At 38.5% G+C, this 20,411-nt stretch overlaps 4 protein-coding genes across 7 annotated transcripts; 3 read left to right on the forward strand and 1 right to left on the reverse strand.

Moving 5' to 3' along the window:
• Nucleotides 1-169: 169 nt before the first annotated feature.
• On the forward strand, nucleotides 170-3,548 carry LOC137707858 (L-ascorbate oxidase homolog). The gene is made up of 8 exons (XM_068446787.2): nucleotides 170-605; nucleotides 700-809; nucleotides 1,370-1,640; nucleotides 1,814-1,916; nucleotides 2,010-2,355; nucleotides 2,433-2,798; nucleotides 2,912-2,990; nucleotides 3,077-3,548. The coding sequence occupies exons 1-8, from the start codon at nucleotides 465-467 to the stop codon at nucleotides 3,287-3,289; spliced, it is 1,629 nt and encodes a 542-aa protein (XP_068302888.2). The 5' UTR covers nucleotides 170-464; the 3' UTR covers nucleotides 3,290-3,548.
• A 1,136-nt stretch (nucleotides 3,549-4,684) lies between these two features.
• On the forward strand, nucleotides 4,685-5,761 carry LOC137709173 (uncharacterized). Its single transcript, XM_068448284.2, has one exon. It carries the CDS (start codon nucleotides 4,773-4,775, stop codon nucleotides 5,565-5,567), a length of 795 nt encoding a protein of 264 aa, XP_068304385.2. The 5' UTR covers nucleotides 4,685-4,772; the 3' UTR covers nucleotides 5,568-5,761.
• A 1,067-nt stretch (nucleotides 5,762-6,828) lies between these two features.
• On the forward strand, nucleotides 6,829-12,883 carry LOC137707563 (Helicase protein with RING/U-box domain-containing protein). Its single transcript, XM_068446459.2, has 16 exons — nucleotides 6,829-7,223; nucleotides 7,501-7,602; nucleotides 7,862-8,928; nucleotides 9,176-9,298; nucleotides 9,387-9,460; nucleotides 9,706-9,769; nucleotides 9,858-10,004; nucleotides 10,085-10,170; nucleotides 10,443-10,512; nucleotides 10,770-10,889; nucleotides 11,381-11,608; nucleotides 11,781-11,885; nucleotides 11,965-12,117; nucleotides 12,229-12,317; nucleotides 12,443-12,523; nucleotides 12,627-12,883. The coding sequence occupies exons 1-16, from the start codon at nucleotides 7,178-7,180 to the stop codon at nucleotides 12,697-12,699; spliced, it is 2,628 nt and encodes an 875-aa protein (XP_068302560.2). The 5' UTR covers nucleotides 6,829-7,177; the 3' UTR covers nucleotides 12,700-12,883.
• A 1,294-nt stretch (nucleotides 12,884-14,177) lies between these two features.
• Nucleotides 14,178-19,231, reverse strand: LOC137707825 (dihydrolipoyllysine-residue succinyltransferase component of 2-oxoglutarate dehydrogenase complex 1, mitochondrial). Of its 4 annotated transcripts, none has more exons than XM_068446747.2 (15): nucleotides 18,930-19,231; nucleotides 18,481-18,542; nucleotides 18,246-18,323; nucleotides 18,021-18,084; nucleotides 17,879-17,903; nucleotides 16,963-17,033; nucleotides 16,794-16,868; nucleotides 16,516-16,571; nucleotides 16,357-16,401; nucleotides 15,946-16,227; nucleotides 15,758-15,852; nucleotides 15,324-15,414; nucleotides 15,071-15,181; nucleotides 14,709-14,903; nucleotides 14,178-14,611 (listed from the first exon to the last, which is right to left on the reverse strand). In XM_068446747.2, exons 2-15 carry the CDS (start codon nucleotides 18,514-18,516, stop codon nucleotides 14,420-14,422), a joined length of 1,416 nt encoding a protein of 471 aa, XP_068302848.2. In that variant the 5' UTR covers nucleotides 18,517-18,542; nucleotides 18,930-19,231; the 3' UTR covers nucleotides 14,178-14,419. The 4 variants fall into 4 exon arrangements, with proteins under 4 accessions (XP_068302848.2, XP_068302849.2, XP_088545169.1 ...); XM_068446748.2 differs by having other exon boundaries at nucleotides 18,021-18,081; nucleotides 18,930-19,158; XM_088689043.1 differs by having other exon boundaries at nucleotides 18,021-18,081; nucleotides 18,481-18,598; nucleotides 18,930-19,052.
• Nucleotides 19,232-20,411: the final 1,180 nt, after the last annotated feature.

A 20,411-nucleotide genomic window follows, 5' to 3' on the forward strand; every position in this document is an offset into this window, starting at 1 on the left:
CTGTATGATAATCCCAATACCCTAATCAAGCTCTTTTTATTTTACCAAATACATAGTAAAATGTCCTAAAATTTTGAACTTCGTCACGCAATCCTAGATACGCGGTGTGGACTGTGCACTGATCAGTGACTGCTGCAAAACCTATTTATTTGCTGTACGTATAGAGACTGGACTGCAACTAGTACAGCTCATGGACACTCACTCCCTATTGGCTTAATAAAAATATCCACGAGGTCTCATCTAGCAGACAAAAGCACTTCTGTAGAACCGTCTCAAAAGTGCTCAAAGAAAAAGCAAAAACAGAGAGACTAAAAGCAGAGGAGGTATAGGTAGCTTTACAGAGTGAAAGATAAAGATTCTAAAGATTGAATCTTTATCTTCTGGGAGGGTTTTATATTCCCATTTCCCCATTGATTTCTGTCAAACATCCATATAAGAATATTGGGTTGGTTAGAGAGAGAGAGATGGGAGGGTACAAAAGTGCTTGTTGTGTGATATTGGTTGCCCTGCTTACTGTGACCTGCACAAATGGGGAAGATCCGTACAGGTTCTACAACTGGAATGTCACCTATGGTGATATTTACCCCCTTGGAGTTAAACAGCAGGCAACTTTATCATTACCTTCTCTCTCTCTCTCTCTCCCTCCTTTGTTGTGGGAAATTTTGTTGCTAATAAAATGGGGTTTGAGTGGAAACGCAGGGGATATTGATAAATGGGCAATTTCCAGGGCCGCAGATCGATTCGGTCACCAATGATAACCTCATCATCAACGTTTTCAATAGCTTGGATGAACCCTTCCTCATCTCTTGGTTAGTCATTGTTCTCCTGTTTATTTATTTTCTCATTACTATAATGTTTATCGTTAAATACCAATTATCTATGCCTTCATTTTTCATAACTGAAACGCTTAGAAAAGAGACGTGAGTTAGGCTAGTTGGTCGGTCAGGGTAGGTAGCGCTGCTCTTTTGGAACTAAATTTGAATCTCCCTTCTTTAGATTAAAACGGTTTAGAATATCGTTTTTTTAAAAGAAATGGAATTTAAATTTTTCACCTTTTTGAATTGGCACGTTTCGTCACTTGGTTCATGTGGCAAAAAGTGAATAACATGGAAAATGATTGGTCGTTATGCTTTACATCAATCTCTCAGATCCATCCGCTAAACTCGGATTCTTCAGCGCACATCCAGCTGTTCAATTCAGCAATATGATGTTTTTGCGAATTTTTTTCTTAAAAGATATACTACTTCCCAATCGAGCTTTAGATGTAACGGTCTCTAGGGTTTTCGATCGAATTTGTCTTCTTTCCTGTAGTTTTCATTAGCAAAATTCCTAGTTCGACTAACCAACAAGTCCTGCAACTCTTGTTTAGGAATGGAGTACAGCAGAGAAGGAACTCGTGGCAGGATGGGGTGTTTGGCACGAATTGCCCCATCCCACCGGGACAGAACTTCACATATGTTCTTCAAGTCAAGGATCAGATTGGCAGTTACTTCTACTTCCCTTCCCTTGGCTTCCACAAGGCTGCAGGAGGTTTCGGTGGTATCAAAATTGACAGCCGCCCGCGTATTCCCGTACCTTTCCCTCCTCCTGCTGGAGATTTCACCATACTCGCTGGAGACTGGTTCAGTAAAAATCACACTGTAAGTATCTGTAACAATTTTTATGCGCGGTTGTTCGCTTACTACATAATGTGGTATAAAAATGTGGTTGTTATTGCGTTACTCATGATTCATAACTGTAATTGAATACATAGTACAAAATGAGGAATGTGATATGTGTTGTTCGTTGATGGGATTGTTTTGAATCCTTACAGGATTTGAAAGCAATCTTAGATGGTGGGAATAATCTTCCCTTCCCCGACGGACTCCTCATCAATGGCCGTGGATCCAATGGGTTTACATTTACAGTTGATCAAGGTAACTAATGAATACAATCAGCATTTTGATCACCATTTCTGTCTTCTTCTTTTTTTGTACTCGCGGCATTTTGATGTTATATTTGCCTGGCAGGCAAGACATACAGGTTGCGGATATCGAATGTGGGGCTTACAACTTCCATCAATTTCAGAATACAGGGGCACAAGATGATGTTGGTTGAGGTGGAAGGCACCCATTCTCTTCAAAACACTTACAGTTCTCTTGACATTCATTTGGGTCAGTCCTATTCTGTATTGGTTACAGCTGATCAACCGCCGCAAGATTACTACATTGTTGTCTCTTCACGTTTCACGTCACAAGTGCTCAGTTCAACCTCCGTTCTCCACTACAGCAACTCTGCAGGAAGTGTTTCTGGTCCTCCCCCCGGTGGCCCAACAACTCAGGTTGACTGGTCTCTTGAACAAGCGCGATCTCTCAGGTAACTAATGAATACAAGCAGCATAAAAGAATTGCTGAATGTTTCTATAACTCATGCCTTTTTGTGTATAATACCAGACGGAATTTGACAGCGAGTGGTCCAAGACCAAACCCACAAGGCTCTTATCATTACGGATTGATCAACACCACCCGCACGATCAGGCTCATGAGCTCTGCTCCAATTATTGATGGCAAACAGAGATATGCTGTGAACAGTGTATCGTACATTCAACCAGACACGCCACTTAAACTTGCTGACTACTTCAAGATCTCAGGGGTTTTCTCCCTTGGAAGCATCCAAGACAACCCCACTGGAGGCGGCGCTTATCTTCAGACTTCTGTCATGAATGCTGATTTCCGAGGCTTTGCTGAACTCGTGTTCGAGAATCCAGAGGATACTGTGCAGTCATGGCACATTGATGGCCATAATTTCTTTGTTGTAGGGTAGGTTTCTCTAACCTCAGAAGTTCGAGCTTTTTTCGAATTTTATACAATGCGAGAAATTCCATAAGAACACATCTTAAACTGTGTTGCTGTGGTGATTCCGATATGGGCAGGATGGACGGTGGACAGTGGACACCTGCAAGCAGATTGCGCTACAATTTGAGAGATACTATATCTCGCTCCACTGTTCAGGTATCCAGTTTTGTAAAATCCTGTACGCGACTAACAGTTATGTCCTCGTGATCGATCTTAATGTGTCTGTTTCTTTCTACGAACAGGTGTATCCCAGCTCATGGACTGCACTCTACGTGCCGTTGGACAATGTGGGAATGTGGAACATAAGATCTGAGAACTGGGCTCGGCAGTACTTAGGCCAGCAATTCTATTTCCGTGTCTACTCGCCTGCGAATTCATGGAGGGATGAATATCCGATCCCAAAGAATGCTCTTCTATGTGGTCGCGCATTGGGGCGTAGAACTCGGCCTCTTTAAGCAAAGCTGCATTTTCGGAACGTGAAACTGTGAGCATTGTCAGGGTCGTAGATGTGAACTAGGAGAGGATATTGTCTGCAAATCGAAGATGTAGGGGGGGCTTAACTCGAGCCATTCGTCACCCTTTGTTAGTTTGTGGCTTCTCTGTGTGATCCAAATGAAACTTTCTGGATCTTTTCTTAAAGATAGATTGTTATCCATCTTGTATTCTTTGTTTAACATATTTTAATCAGAAAAGAAAATTATTTTCGATCGTTAATTTCAACTGGATGATAGAAACTAATCGCTAATGTGACGAACACTAGTTGAATAACAAAATAACGCTTCCAGTATCGCTTCACTTGCACCAAATAAATAACAAAATAACGTCCAATCTGTTAGCAAAGGCTTATCACACCAGTTCTTGATGGAAATTTAAATATATGCCGAGTATCAAGTCACTCAGTAGCTAGTTAACCATTCGACACAAAACCAATTAGCAACGGAATCCAACTCAAAACCAATTGGCTACGAATGGATATACTCGCAATGCCACGCACGCTCCAGCCCAACTTGTTCCCGAAAACTTGACAATCCTGCATGAACATTTACAGGCCACAGCAATTTTCCCACTTGTTTTTGCAAATTGCAAAGTGGAAGGTGGGTGATTTAATTTGGCAAAGAGTAATATTAATGGTAGAGCGTCGGTAGAGTTGACCCGCTTCAATTTGCATGGCCCTGCAGATGCAAAATTGCAGAGCTCACGTAAAATTGGTTGGCAAGTGTTTGGCCTACTTATTGTATGTCAAACTTTCTTTAAAGCATGTGTGAGAGTTAAATCAAATGTGTGAGAGTCAAACAAATGAATTACAGCTCTTGGATAAGTGAATTAATCCTCCCTCGTTCATACATTCATGGGATATTCATGGAATATAGAGGAGAAATGTGTGAAAAAATGCATGTCAATATATCCAATGCAAGATGAACTAAACATCATTTACCTTTCAAATTTTAATATAGAGGAGAAATATAACCGTACTATTATTTAACTTTCATAGGTACCAATGCAGAAAAAAGTAGAAGTGGATGTACATAAAAGTTAAATGGTCAATGCAAACTGAATTGATTTATATATGTATATCTCATATCAATTACGCACTATTATTTAACTTTCATACGTAACAATGCGAGAAGAAGCATAAGTGAATGTTCATATAAGTCAAATAGTCAATGCAAACTGAACTGATCTATATATCCAAGTCAGCCCTTGAGTTTTGACTTCCTCCTCCATTTGGCATTTAATGGTTGGCCAAATTTCCCGACTGTGACAACGCGTGGCATGAACATGCAACCATTAAAGGTTGTTTAGCGTAGCGTACGTACTGTATTTTTGGCTAAGGAGTTCATGCCTATAAAAGGATCGTCTTTTGAACGAAGAAGATCGCAAGCTCAGCTAGCTATCTGAGATTTAATTAAGCATTTTTCAGAAGAAAAGAGAGAAGCCATGGTTGTCTGTCGAAAATGGCTTTCTTTGAGTCTTGTTGTTCTGTACATTGTCCTCCAATTGAGTGCAATCACCACTCTAGGCGATGGGAAAGTTGACAAAACTAGATTTCGCGGTGATGATGATGATTGTCAATGGGGTCGGAGATGTGGTGGTCGGTTTGATCGAGGAAATCATGGTAGGGGACCTAGGGGCGGTGGCTTTGGAGGCGGAGCTGGAGGAAGAGGAGGCTTTGGTGGTGGTGGAGGTCATGGTGGAGGAGCAGGGGCTGGTGGTGGTATAGGCGGTGGAGTTGGGGGTGGTGCTGGAGGTGGTGGTGGAGGAGGTGATCATGGAGGTGGGTCGGGTCATGGTGGGGGTTTTGGAGCTGGTGGCGGTGTAGGTGGAGGTGTTGGAGGAGGTGGTGGTCTTGGAGGAGGCGGCGGAGGCGGTTTTGGTGCAGGTGGAGGTGGTGGCGGCGGTGTTGGTGGAGGATCAGGCCATGGAGGCGGTTTTGGTGCAGGAGGTGGTGTCGGAGGTGGAGCTGGTGGAGGTGTTGGCGGTGGAGGAGGTGGTGGAGGAGGAGGAGGAGGTGGTGGTGGCGGTCTTGGTGGAGGTTCAGGCCATGGAGGTGGTTTTGGTGCAGGCGGGGGTGTTGGAGGCGGAGCTGGTGGCGGCCTAGGAGGTGGAGGAGGTGCTGGTGGTGGTCGTGGTGGAGGAATTGGAATTGGAATTGGGATTGGCATTGGTGTGGGAGTTGGTGCCGGTAGCGGCCAAGGATCTGGAAGTGGGTCTGGTGGAGGTGGTCGAAATTAAACATAGATTCTGCATGGCTGAGTGCGGTATAAGCTACATGACACCAGCTTCTATCAGTTATCAATTTGTAATTCAGCAAAACAGCTTCAAATGGTAGTAGCAGTCTTTTGTTACAATAAATATTTAGGCACATTGAGTTTAATCGCTTGAATTGGAATGTAATCCATCCACAATTTCCGCTTAGGTTGATTTAATTTGTCTTCTTATCACACAGTAAGAAAAAATGGTGAGCTTAATCTCATAATGAGCTAACAATAATGTGGTTCAAATTCGTCTTTAACGAGAATTGAACATAAGTTATCTCACTTACAAGTGAAGATGAATACCACTAAACCGTAGTACTAAGTGACGATTCAAATTATTTTAAGAGAATTGCTAAAGAGACTCTTTCAAAAGTAGAACTCTTTGCTCTTTGTGTTTTTTACACAATGATTTATATTGTTGGCACATGAATTAACGTTAAATATAAAATAACATGAAATCAATGAAAAATCTTATTTTGAAAGAGTCTCCTTAACATTTCTTTTATTCTAATTCAACATACAAACTATCATCACTTGAACACAATTAATTTCAAGGGAATTTTAAAGAAAAGCTCTCAGTACTATTCGTTTTACTTTTTATTTTGTATTTATCCACACGTAACCTATAAGTGGAGAAATTCAGCACATGGGATTAATGATCGCTTAACACCAATAGACCAAAGAATAGTTGGCGCTATAACTTAAGTGACAATATAATGAAAGAAAAATTTGTAGTTCAAGTAATTAAGATAGGAATTTTATGCACCTTTAAAACATGTAACAATGCGCAATTGACTTCGAAACTTATCATATTAACTTGTGTCCAATTCATTTAGATTTCCCTTCATATGACTTAGATTTAGAATCTTAATTCACATATCTTCCAATTTCATTTGCAAATAAAAACAATATTTTTATCGGAAGTCACCAATCGGATGTAATGTAACAATAGCCAATAAGTTATGTTCTTCTTGTCTTGTACGGAGACTAGTTGGTTATTTCGTCGCTAATTTACTTTGCCCATATTGAAAAATTCACATAAACATTTCATCCAATATTTACTTGTTTATATCTTCCAATATTTGTCCAGGCTTGCAGGGTACGATAGATCAAAATAAATGTAAAAACATTTTCTTTTCTTTTTTTACCAAAAAGAAATTGTTTATTTTACACAAAACTTCCAGGGTAAGGGTACGACTGGAGAAAATGATAAGGGATAAGATGGTAATTAAAAATTCAAATAATTCCAAGGGACGAAGGGTCTCTCGTGCCTCAATAAAAACCGCTTCCCCGAATCCACCGTACACTCCATCAAAAGTCCCACGGGCCCCATAGATCGACGGAGAGTAATCAACACGCGTACTGTTGCTGCCAGAGGCGTGGCGCACACTTGGGAAGCCCCAGAGGCGCGACGTCGACGTGGATTCCCGCTGTTTCACTCGCCAGTCCCTGTCTATGTAAAGGGGCGCACTTTCCCGCCGCTCGCTTCCAGATAGTGCCCTTTTGTCTTCGACTCCGCCTCGTCCTCACTCAGTGCAAATACCTCGAAACTCGCGATCGCAGAACCCTAACTCGCTTTCTCCGTCAATGGAGCTTCGTTCTCGCAAGCGCACCGCCGGCCCTTCTTCCGATGGTAAAATCTTCCCACTCGAATTCAACTGTGTGTATGTATGTGTGTGTGTATTTCTGATTGAAGTTCGAAATTGCAATTTACAATTAGGATGTGGCCTGTTTGGTTACCGAGAAAGTTCGAATTGAAGTGTTTTGAGTCTTATATTGGATCGGGAGGGATGCGAATTTTGTTTGGATTTTTTTTATTTTTGTGTGTTATGTATTATTTTGATGTTGGAATTTAACAAGGAGAACGCTTTTGACTTGAATAAAATTATGGATATTTGTTGGATGTGCAGGAAATGAGCAACACGAGGAAAAGGAAGATGCTTATTCACCGTCTGATGAGGATACTTATGTACCGTCTACGCCTTCCGCTTCTGATTTTGAGAGTGAAGAAGGTAAAACAAAAATTAAATCTTTCTTAACCATATACGAATAAGAAGCTAAGAGTTTAGATTTTGGTTAAAAATTCGCAATTCATGTCGAGATTTTTAGTTCTGATTTCTGTGACTGGTTGTTTGGATTAGCGCACCTTTCTTGATTGGGGCATGTTTTCGATTTAAACAAACAATGTCAGTTTAGCGGAAGGTTGAATTTCGTTATATTGGTGAGTTTGCATGCTTTATTGACATAAATCTGGTGTTTTGATGCATGTAGGTGAAGAGTACCAAAACAATGTGGAAGTTGTTTTTGACTTGAATGATAAACCTAATGGTAAAATGAAGGAGCCTGCGATAAAAAAGTCGAAGGTGGTGGTGGTGGAGAACAAGACAGAAGCAGGAGGACCAAGCTCGATGGTGCCAGCAGCCAGGTTCACATCAGGTGAAATTGACGATCTTGGGTTGCACGACAAAAAAAAGAAAAAGAATCGTAAATCTGGGGTGCAAAAGCGGCGTTGGCAGTGGAATACCTGGGAAGAGGAGCATGATAAATGGCTTGATGACAACGTAACTGAAGATTTTGATCTGGATACTCAGAAGAATGTGATATGCGATGCTGCTGAGGCACCATCTGATATGATTATGCCTTTGCTAAGGTACCAGAAGGAATGGTTGTCATGGGCCATGAAACAGGAAGAGACTGAAACTAGAGGAGGAATCCTAGCAGATGAGATGGGAATGGGGAAGACTATTCAAGCCATTACTCTTGTCCTCGCTAAACGGGAATTTAATTCGACATGTTATGACACTGGTTCTTCCACAAGCTTTCCTAGAATCAAAACCACCCTTGTAGTTTGCCCTGTAGTTGCTGTGAGTCAATGGGTGAGTGAAATAGAGCGGTTTACTTCAAAAGGAAGTACAAAGGTTTTGGTTTATCATGGGGCTAATAGAGAGAAGAGTTCCCAAATTTTCTCAGGGTATGATTTTGTCATTACTACATACTCTATTGTTGAGGCTGACTACAGGAAGAATGTGATGCCTCCCAAACAAAAGTGTCAATATTGTGGAAGGTTGTATTACGAGAAGAAAATGTCAACTCACTTAAAATATTTTTGTGGGCCTAATGCTTTTAGAACTGAGAAGCAGTCTAAGCAACAAAGGAGAAAGCATCCACAACCAGTGTCGCAGAAGACAGTTGAGTCTAAAGGAAAGAATGGAGCTTCCAGGAAGAGCTCAGCACTGAACGAGGAAGATGATATGGATTCAGAAGATATTGGACAGCGCTTGAGCCTAGATAAGTCAGTTTTGCATTCTGTGAAGTGGAACCGTATCATTTTGGATGAGGTGCGTTGGCTTAATATAGTTGTAGTTGGGTATTGGGGGGAAGGTAGTGGCTATGTTTATGTTGAAATAATAACCCTTATATTTCAGTTAATTAGAAGTGGAAAACTGATGTCCATGTTTTTGTTTGATTGTGTTTTCTTCGATTTATTCCCAGACAACCATTTATTTTTCAGGACTCAACTTTTCTTTACTTGTTTCATATATGTTATTTTGGAATAAATGTCTCTAACTTCTTGTTTAAAACTAGGCCCATTACATAAAATCAAGGCGTTGTAATACTGCGAAAGCAGTTCTTGCTTTAGAGTCTTCATACAAATGGGCTCTAAGTGGCACACCACTTCAGAACCGTGTTGGAGAACTTTATTCTTTGGTAAAGTCTACTATATTTTAGAACATATTTTTTAAACTCGTTTTTCTATGGCTATCTAGCTTATATAATTGGAATTGCATTTGCACAGATCCGCTTCTTGCAGTTAGTCCCCTACTCTTATTACTTATGCAAGGATTGTGATTGCAGGACTCTTGATCATAGGTATGGTGTAATACATATTATTTATAAGTTACATGCCTATATGATACAATACATATTATCAACATATCTCGTAGTACTTATGTTGGATACATTTTTCCTTGTTAGGCATATATGACAGGCTTCTGTCAATAGTTTCTGCTGCCTGCTTGTAACTAATTAAATGTTTTCTGGCCCTTGCTCTCGTATTTCTACTTTTTTTTTTCTCAAGTGTTTAATCATTTTTCTAATGTAAATGTGACCTGCAGTTCCGCAGCACAATGTTCGAATTGCCCTCATAATTCAGTTAGACATTTTTGTTGGTGGAATAAAGTGAGTTTCAAGTTTGGTATATTTTTTTTGTTGATTTCCTTACAGAAACAGATGTGCTTACATGTTTGTAATCCGTGTTCCTTGCAAGTATGTGGCAACACCGATACAGATATATGGAAATCATATCCAAGGCAAAAGGGCCATGTATTTGCTAAAACACAAAATTCTAAAGAACATAGTCCTGCGACGAACTAAAAAGGGCAGGGCTGCTGATCTTGCACTACCTCCTAGAATTGTAAGTATTGTTTCTTTATGGCTGTGTGCAGTTCTGATGTCTAGATTTCTTATGTTCCTTTCTTATTCTGCTACCTATAGGTTTCATTGAGGCGGGACACCTTGGATATCACAGAACAAGGTTTTTATGAGTCAATATATAATGATACTCAGTCACAATTTAACGCGTATGTCACCTTTTTCTTTCTTTTCCTTCTTCATTTGGCCACTATTGCTGTTTCGGTACTCATTTTGGACATGAATGTGAAATGCTACTTGCAAATTTTACTACGGTGACTAATTTGTGATCCTGAACACTTTTTTTTTTTTTTCCTTGTCTTGTTGCCCCATACAACTTATGTGGACAACGCTTTGCCTCTGTTGGCATGCTAATTGCCATTATTGCTGTTGAATATACTGAGCATTTGGTTTGGTGAATAATATGCTTTCTTTGTTACAGATTTGTCGAAGAGGGAACTGTGATGAACAATTATGCTCACATATTTGACCTTCTCACTCGCTTGCGACAGGTCAGTATACTTATTGAATGTGCATATGTTTTTTCAGTTACGAGATAAGCTGTTCTATAGCCATTTGTCAATACTTTGTTTTATAAGCATACATAAGATGAAAGGCTAAATCTGATCTGTCACAGTTTCGATCTTCAAATTTGTAATTTTTTCTTCTTAATTTTTTTCCCTTTCTGTTGCTTATTTTTTTTTTCATCAGCAAAGTTCTGTTTGGTCCATTAGTACTGTGCACTTATTTTTTCTTTTACTCACTACAGGCTGTTAATCATCCTTACCTTGTGGTGTATTCTGCATCTGCTGCACTGAGAAATGGAAGCAACATTAATGTCAATGAGAAAATCTGTGGAATTTGTCATGAAGCAGCAGAAGATCTAGTGGTTAGTTGATCTTTTCTTTCAGACAAAATGAATGGCTTTGCCATGCTAAAAATCACCCTTTCTTACTTCGTTTGTGCATTTTATATTTTCACGATTATGTGATATGTCAATCATGTTTACCAATATAAGTTTGTCATGGAAGGCTCGTTCAGTATTTGTTCGCTTGTAGATCTGTCATAATGTGTTTTTGCTGTTAACTTTATGTTCTGGATTTCTGTAGAAAGCTTTCTGCGTTAATTTTTGCAATGATAATTATATTACCTCAATTGCTAGTTAATAACTAAAACCCTGTGTTGTGTCAGCTTTGAAGAGTTGAAATGGCTTGATCTAAAAGGAAACATGCTTGTTTGTGCTTTATTGTTATTTCGTTATTTGTTGCTAGTGAGCAGTTAAAGTTTGAATAATGACTGCCTTTCATTTGAATAGTGAGTACCTTGCATGCATTTTAAATGCTTCTGTTCTGTTATTGATTTGCTCCTAACTATTTCCAGGTTACTGCTTGTGAGCATGCGTTTTGTAAGGCTTGCTTGCTTGATTTTGCTGCTTCTTTGGGACAAGTCTCATGCCCGACATGCTCTAAACCAGTTACTGTTGATTTCACTACAGCACCAAGTGCTGCTATTCAGACTAAGACTACCATTAAGGGGTTTAGATCTTCGAGCATTTTGAACAGAATTAAGCTTGAAAATTTTCAGACTAGCACAAAAATTGAGGCTTTGGTACGTCACCATTTTCTTATTCGTCAATCATTGATATGTTGTTGATAAGGCCATCGAAATAGGAAACTCTTCATTGATGCAGATATACTTAGAACACGTACACATGGTGTATCGTGCACGTTATCTTTCTTAACTTCCTCATATGCTTTTTTAACTTCCTCTATGGCTCTAGAGGGAAGAAATCAGATCCATGGTTGAAAAGGATGGCTCTGCAAAAGGAATTGTTTTCAGCCAGTTCACATCGTTCTTGGATATCATTAACTACTCCTTGCAAAAGGTAAAAATGAATAATATACAACAGTTTCCTATTTGTGCATCAATAGATTACCGATACTAATTTAAAGAAGCTGTTGCAGTCCGGTGTCAATTGTGTTCAGTTGGTGGGAAGCATGACTATGTCTGCAAGGGATAATGCTATAAAGAGATTTACCGAGGATCCAGATTGCAGGATTTTCTTAATGAGCTTGAAAGCTGGAGGTGTTGCTCTTAATCTGACAGTTGCATCGCATGTGAGTAATGTCTTATGTCAGATTTAAACTATGTTTTCGTGTCTAAATTATTGGAACTTGAGTCATACACAAGTGGATCAAGTGATTTGGAGACGTGGCAATTTGGACTAGGTTTTCTTGATGGACCCATGGTGGAACCCAGCAGTTGAGAGGCAAGCACAAGATAGAATCCACCGGATAGGGCAGTACAAACCGATCAGGTCCACATTTTTCTCCCATTTTTTACGAAGCGTTCCAAACTTTACAAACCGAAAAATCCATGTTATTCAAAAGGCAGGACTGTCCCCCTTCTGTAAGATATCTGATATTTTCTTTTCCATTGCAGAATTATGAGATTTGTGATTGAGAACACTATTGAGGACCGGATTCTAAAGCTACAGGAGAAAAAGGAATTAGTGTTCGAGGGGTAAGTTCGATTTGTTAGCTCTGTTCTTTTCTTTATAAATTAATTGGTCATTCATAAGATAGCTAGCTATCTAACACCGTCTTCTTTGCCTTGTATAATATAGGACCATCGGTGGTGCTTCAGACGCTCTTGCAAAATTAACAGAAGCCGACTTGAGATTCCTCTTTGTCACCTAAGTCCTTTATCTTGCAATTTACTGCAACAGAATTGGAAACTTTTGGTCGAAATGATTTTGGAGTTTCAGTTATTACACATGGGCTAGGATCCATTTTTGGGCAATGCAATAGTAAAATCATTGTGGCTAAGTTCCAACTTTCTCCGTGCAATAGTAACATTTTATGACAAATTTGTCTTGCCAAATTCTCTCTTAAGTTCCCAGTGTTCGTCCTTGTCTGTGATGTTGCTTGTGGAATCTCTCTTCCCGTGCTTCCTTGCTTTTGTGGTGGGGCTCGATTTGTTGGTCCTTGGGGGAAGATGTGGCCTTTTTCATCCTCAATTTTGGGGTTCTTCCTGGTGTGATCTCATCAGGGTGGCAACGGTTTGTGTTGAGTGGATTTCTGGCGACTGCAGCTGCAGCTTCAGCTTCAGTAGCTCTAGCTTAGAGTTTTTTCTGTGGGCTGGGCTCAAAGGTTGGCTTTGCGCTTTGTGCTTAATGTATATTTGGGCTTATATTATATTTGCGCTTCGTTGATAATGTAATTTATCTTTTATCAAAAAAAAAAAAAAAAATCCATTTGTCCAGAAAAAAATTCCTCTAGGTTTTCTCTAGGGATGACGATCCTAACCATTAAATCTAATAACTGTGGATAGCTGTTTGAATGCAACAGATTTTGGTATGAAAATTCGGTAATATTTTGGATGTGAGGAAAAACCGTGAATATTATTTGGATATGGTTAAAGGAGTTCGTGATTCATTTCCATTCTTGAATCCGACCAAATAATGTATAGAATATGTAACATAATTTATATATTGTAATAGTACAATAAATATATATATATATATATATATATTTATTATTCACCGAACGCATTTTCTTGAGAACACAAAAATTACATTGTGTGGGTTGCATTTTTCTAGAAAAGTTCAAAAGTTTTGAATCAAAATCAAAGAGAATTCAATGATAGATGTCAAAGATCAGCCAACATCACAATATTTCAAATTCAATGCTTTAATTTTGTACTCCACTAGATCCGCATTGAATCATTTTATACTTCAAATATTAAATGACTAAATTAATATCTACTAAATTATAATGCGTCAACTGAATGAATATATTTCTTGTATTAACAAAAATGGATAAAACCGTTAACCGATGAGAAATCCGTAATGCGGTGAGCATTGTTATGGATAATTTCTATAATTAATTTCCGGTTATAAATATGGTTTTTTTCATGGTTACGAAGATATATAAAACATTCTCATCTCCAATCCAAACAGTTGCCATCCCTAGTTTTCTTTTCGGCTGTATTTTTCCTTTAAACATCAAATAAGTAAATGTGGTTGGTCAAAATACAACTTGGTTTGTAGGCTGGAAGTTAAAAAAGAGCTATAGAAGATAAGAAACTGGATTATATTTCTTGAAAGAAATAATAAAAGGCTTTTTACCGGAAAAATAATAACAATAAAAGGCAAACAATCGTCACTAATACACCGTTGAGTTAACTGCGCTTTTTATTAAAATCCCCGGTGAACGAAAAGCCGAAGTTACTGGGCTGAAACGAAAAATATACTTTTGATTCTTTCGATTCGATCAACCTGTCCTGCAGAGTATTCCAACTCTTTTATAAAGCAAAAGCATTGGACAAAACACACTTGCCAACCATATCGGCTTCAGACTGCAGAGATATTGCGTTCTACATATGGATCAAAATCACGGTTCAGGGGCGCCGACTCCTTTACACATCAAGGAGAAGCCTGCGAGGGTCTTCCACGACATCTTTAATGCGGCGCAAGAAGAAAACAGCCTCTCTTCCATCAATGAGGCGATGATCGTATGTCAATGCAATGTACATCATTGGCCTTGGTACAACGTTCCCCCCAACGACCATGGGACGGTTCACTATTGAGTGCATACCCAAAATTGCTGACTGTAAATGGAAAAACAAATCAACAAATAAACTTGGCTGCGAGAGTCTTGCTACGAAGGTGAGTTTCCAAAAAAGAAAAATGAGTACAAAGCAATACCTGTGGAGGATTGATGATTGGTGTGCTTAGAAGGCTTCCATATACGCCCCCATTTGATATTGTGAACGTCCCTCCAGCCATTTCATCAATTGATATAGAACCATCAGCTGCTTTCTTAGCCAGGGTATTGATTTCCTTCTCTATCTGAGCAAAGTTCATACCACCAGCATTGCGGACAACTGGAACGACAAGGCCCTTGAATAAAAGTATTTCGATTGTGGTTAGTTCGCATGTGATAATGGAATTCATCGTGCCAAACAATGAATAACCAGAAAATAACTCAGAACCAACGCTCATGTCAGTAAGTTGGAGTTCAACGGAATGCAAGTCAGTTGTTAAGAATCAACATAATACAAGCATACCTTTGGTGTCCCAACAGCTATGCTGATATCAATGTAATCTCTGTATATGATATCGTCACCATCAATGACAGCATTGACAATTGGCAACTGCTCAAGTGCGCTAACAGCAGCCTGAAACAAATTAACGTATAACTTAAGAAGGGCCCACATGCACAAAAAGTATAGTACTAACATTTTACAATAATTTAATAGTACTTTGCACTTCCAATTTTCATTTGGAGATAAATGACGGTATTTATGCAAAAACACATACTTTCACAAAGCCGGACATAAATCCCAATTTCACACCATGCTTTTCAACAAAGGTGTCCTTGTAGTCTGAACGGAGCTTCATCAAGTTAGTCCTGCATTATATAATACCAATCTTTAGACGGAAACAAAGAGAGCCACTAAATAACATTGTCATAAAAGAATTGAAGAGTTGGGGTGGCAAATTTGTCCACTTTCAAAGTAAGGACAGAACAAGAGAGAGCCATTGTGGTAGATGACTCTCATCCTCCACACTCATCTGAACACCTAGACAAGTGTTGTCATTCATACGTAAAACTTCAACTAAAAAACTACAATACTCAACATTTATGGTTAAACCTGAAAGTCTGTCGCAAAGAAGATTTGAAAGGAAAGATAAAAGGATATTTTGCAAAGAGACATGGTGAAACCATATTTTGAAACAAGGTATGAGCTTACATATCAATCTCATTAAATGTGGTTAAGAGAGCAAATGTATTCTGAGAATCTTTCAAGCGTATTGCCACCCGCTTCCTTAGTCTTGTCATAGGAACCTACACATGAGAAAACAATTTCTACCTATTAAATTCCTTTCTCATTTAATAAGAAATCGTTTTTCTTATATAAAAAAAGAAACCTGAACTTACTCGTCTTTCCCTATCCTTGGGAGGAAGGCGGAGTTCTGAAGCCGCCTGTTTAGGTGGTGGCGGTGGTGGTGGAGAAGGTGCCTTAGTTTTGGGTTGTGCATCCTTGACAGGGGCAGGTTCTGCTTTGGGGACTTGCTTTTCTGCACTTTCCTTCGTTTTAGTAGGTTCTGGCTTAGCATCAGCCTGCTCTGATGGCGCAACTTGTTCTATACCTTCACCAGATTTAGAAATGATTGCAATCTTTACACCTGGTTCCACAGTCTCGCCTTCCTTAGCCACAAACTACTAACAATCACATGTTCAAGGTAAAAATAAAAAGATCAGTATACTACAACCAGAACGTGTAATTCTAGGTCGTGATTAGTGATGATCGTAGAAGGAATTTATATTGTGATGTTGCTTGAATATTACCTCTTTAATGACACCAGCTTCAGGACTAACTACATCAATTGTCACCTAGTTGTAAACAAAAATTTATATATATGTCAATACAAAGATTTAGTGAAAACACATCTCAGCACTTAAGAATGGCAAAATTAACAAACAGGAAAAGTTTGTTTAAAAAATTACCTTATCTGTTTCAATTTGGGCAATAGGCTCGTCAACTGCAACTCTGTCACCGGGTTCTGCACATGTAGCGAAAGCATGACCCTCAAAGAATTATACACTACACTTCAAAGAATTATACACTACACTACACACACACACACACACACACTAAGGTACATGAGCTATCATCAGCAGCATGAGTCTCAAAAGAACTCATATTAGGTGAATTAAACACACAGACAAATAAGAAATAAATAACTTATGGATTAAAGTATCACAAGGCATGTTCAGTAACATACTCTTTAAGAATGTTGCCAAAGTGCCATCAGTAATAGATTCACCCATGAAAGGAACAACAGCTTCTACCACATCTCCTGCATAAGTCAACAGTTATAAAGTTTAATTACTTGCATATATAATATATACAAAGCATGTAAATATGTCAAGACTAATATATTCATTAAATACCACTGTCTGAAGAAAATGATCTATTGCTCAATCGGATAAAAGAATCTGTTTGACATAGGGAAGCAGCTTCCCTGCAACCAAGAACAAATAAAACACCATAAGAGAAAAAGAAATCCATTTCTAATATCAAATGAAGTTTTTTGCTCTTCAGTCATTTGGTTTAGGCTTGGGCAAAGCATTCTGATTCTAATCCAAGATTAAGGATGTCAACTATAACACCAAACGATCTCATTGCTAGTGGAAAAAGGCAAGCCTTTTGAAGTATATGATATGTTAATAATTAAAAATGCACCTAAAAATTCAACACAAAAACGACAGAACCACTTTCTCTCTTGTTATAGAACTGATGAGGAAGTATATCGAAAAACATATGATCAATCTATTTACAGATCTTCCAAGTGAGATTCATCTTCAAGTGTATTAAATGTTCACCTATCGCACTTGAAATTAAAATTTAACATATTCAGTAAGTTCTAATTCCTGAAAGGTGGCCAATGCCCTTGTCTTCCACTTTCCCCAACCCACCCACCAAAAAGATGGGAATTGAAAACCAAAATAATAGTAAAAGTATAAGTTCAACCATTATTCAGAGCACTTTCATCTATGATTCCATGAGTCATGAGCAAATAACCAGGCAGCATGGGTGGAAAGAAAAAGGTTGAACAAACCACAAGCTGAACTATACAGGGAAGGAGAATCTTGGTGACATAATTGTAATGAGAGCGTTTTAAATTAATAAGAGAATCAAATTTTGAAAAATCTATTGACCAGGTGGTACTTATAAATAATTAATTTCAGGCAGGCTCACAAGAGCTTATGAAAACGATATCTATGATCGCATATTCCTGTAGACACATTGTGAAGTAGAAGTGTAGAGAACTAAATTTATCACAGAAATAAAAGATCAGAGCTTAACCTGCTTAGCGATGGAGCATGATTGCCTGCATAGTTGGAATTTGAAAAGGTCAATAACACCACCACAGAGACAAAAGGAAAAGAAACACACTGGTAAAAGTAGACATAAAAAGAGGGTTCAGGTTATATTATTTTAAATTTACCTAAAACAATGTGGTAGCTTGCTCTCTGAACGCACTCATATCCTTTCCCAATAAACAAAGCCTGCTGTGAGCCAAAGCTATTAGATGATATTCCAAAAAACTACAACTGAATACTAAAGTACGATAAGATAGTTGCCATTGCCGCACAACTAAATACCTCATCAAAGACCCTTTCAGTAAGCAAATAAAAAAGAGAAAGTGAAACAAAAGCTCAAATTTTAGCACCTCTTTTGGTACAGCTCGGTAACAGCTTGGGGCGGACACTCCATGCCTAACCTTCCACGCTTGTCCCAGCACCTCAGACTGTCCATTGAAACATACATAAGCAACCACCAAACTATAACACATTGTTTAATTATCACATGAAATATAGAACAAAGAATCCCAAACCTAAAACATGCACATTGGGGCACAAAATATATCAATTGATGCCAAAAACAACAAAAGTTTGATCGAATACCGAAGCTACTTTACGGCGAATAGTCCCCCAAATCATTGCTCTTCAATTCTTCAGAACCAGACCTGAAAGATTCGAAATTTCCAACCAAATCAGCACCAGTAGTAACCAAAAATCGAAACTGCATTCGAGAAAATAAAATAAGAAGCCTGGATTAAGCTCTGAGCTCTTCTGAACATCAAAAGAACAGCAGTAAGATATGAAATTTGGTTTTATCGATGCAGTCCAAATTAGATACAACAGATTATATAAAAAAATAAATTGAAAATTTAAAGATTAAACAAAGTGAGAAGAAAATCATCGCCTATACCTAAAATCCAAAATCATGGGAAGAATTTTGACAATATTGATCAAATTATTCGAAGAAAAAGAAATTCAGAAAAATACAAAGTCGGAATTACACATGTTTTGGTTTTCGATGGATGCAAAAATTGAGGAGGGGAAGAGTTTACCTGGAAGCTGAGAGCGGAGTAGCGATCCAAATGCTGGAAATACAGAAACGAAAGGAAGAAGTGAGAGGGAGGAAAGGTGGAAACTCCAAGCGGAGGAGAGTTGTATGAGCTTCTAGGCTTTTTGCGGCTGCTTTCACGCCGACCATCTTACGTGCGTATCCATCCTTCTATTTTTCCTTTTTTTTTTCTTTTTTTTTTTTTGCCTATTTTCTTTAGCTTGGATTAAAATAAGGGATTCAGGTCAAAAATTTGACCTAGTTATTGAATTTAGTTTTTTTTTTTTTTTTTTTTTTTTGGGAAGTGGGATTCAAAAGGATCGTCAACGAGGAACTTTTATTAAAACAAACACACACTTACAAACGAAACAAAGGCCTAATTTATTTCTATAAACAAACAAAGAATGGGCCTAAAAACAAAGAAAACACAGAAAAATAGCCCAACAACAGTGAAGTCCAAACAAACCATCCACTGTGGTCGCCACCGCCGATTCGAGAATCAGCCAACCACTTGATCCTCCACCCACTGTAGAGCATCCCCTCCACAAGCGCCACCGGCACACAGCCATCAACAAGAGACAATCGACGAGAGAGAAGCCAACCATCGGGAAATTCCCGAGCAACACCACCAGAAACGGCAAAAAATAAGGAGAATGTGGTGGTGTGGGAGACACTCGAGCCGGATACAACACCGAAACTCTACACATGAACTCAACAGAAAACATGGCTGAAACACCAAGCAAGGAAGGGCCAAGAAAAAGGATACCCATGGGGGTTGAAGAATTGGGAAAGCCAAAGGGGAAAATTGGAAGAACCAGCAGCAGATGGAAGGGGAGAAGAAAGAAAAAACAAAAACAAAAAGCTACCCATCGATCCCAGTCGCAGCTAAGACCGGCGGCAACCAAGGGAAGCACGATTGGGATCACTCACACAAGAAGGTGAGAAGCACCCTTATACATTTCTAACATAAATTTAATTTTTAAATTTATACGTGCTTGTTTGAATGTGTTTTTAAAATGACTTAAGGAGGATAATTGTATGAGATTCTAGGCTTTTTGCAGCTTCTTTCACGCCGACCATCTTACGTGCATATCCATCCTTCTATTTTTCTTTTTTTTTTAAATTTTATTTTTTTGTCTATTTTCCTTAGCTTGGATTAAAATAAGGGATCCAGGTCAAAAATTTGACCTAGTTATTGAATTTAGTTCAGTTTATATATTTCTAACATATATTCAATTTTTAAATTTATACGTACTCGTTTGAATGTGCTGTTAAAATGATTGAAGGAGGAGAATTGTATGAGCTTCTAGGCTTTTTGCGGTTGCTTTCACGTTGACCATCTTACGTGGGTATCCATCCTTCTATTTTTCCTTTTTTTTAATTTTATTTTTTTTGCCTATTTTCCTTAGCTTGGATTAAAATAAGGGATCCAAGTCAAAAATTTGACCTAGTTATTGAATTTAGTTCAGTTCATATATTTCTAACA

Source organism: Pyrus communis, chromosome 17 (assembly GCF_041283825.1).
Source record: "Pyrus communis isolate YQ-2024b chromosome 17, ASM4128382v1, whole genome shotgun sequence".
Taxonomy (NCBI): domain Eukaryota; kingdom Viridiplantae; phylum Streptophyta; class Magnoliopsida; order Rosales; family Rosaceae; genus Pyrus; species Pyrus communis.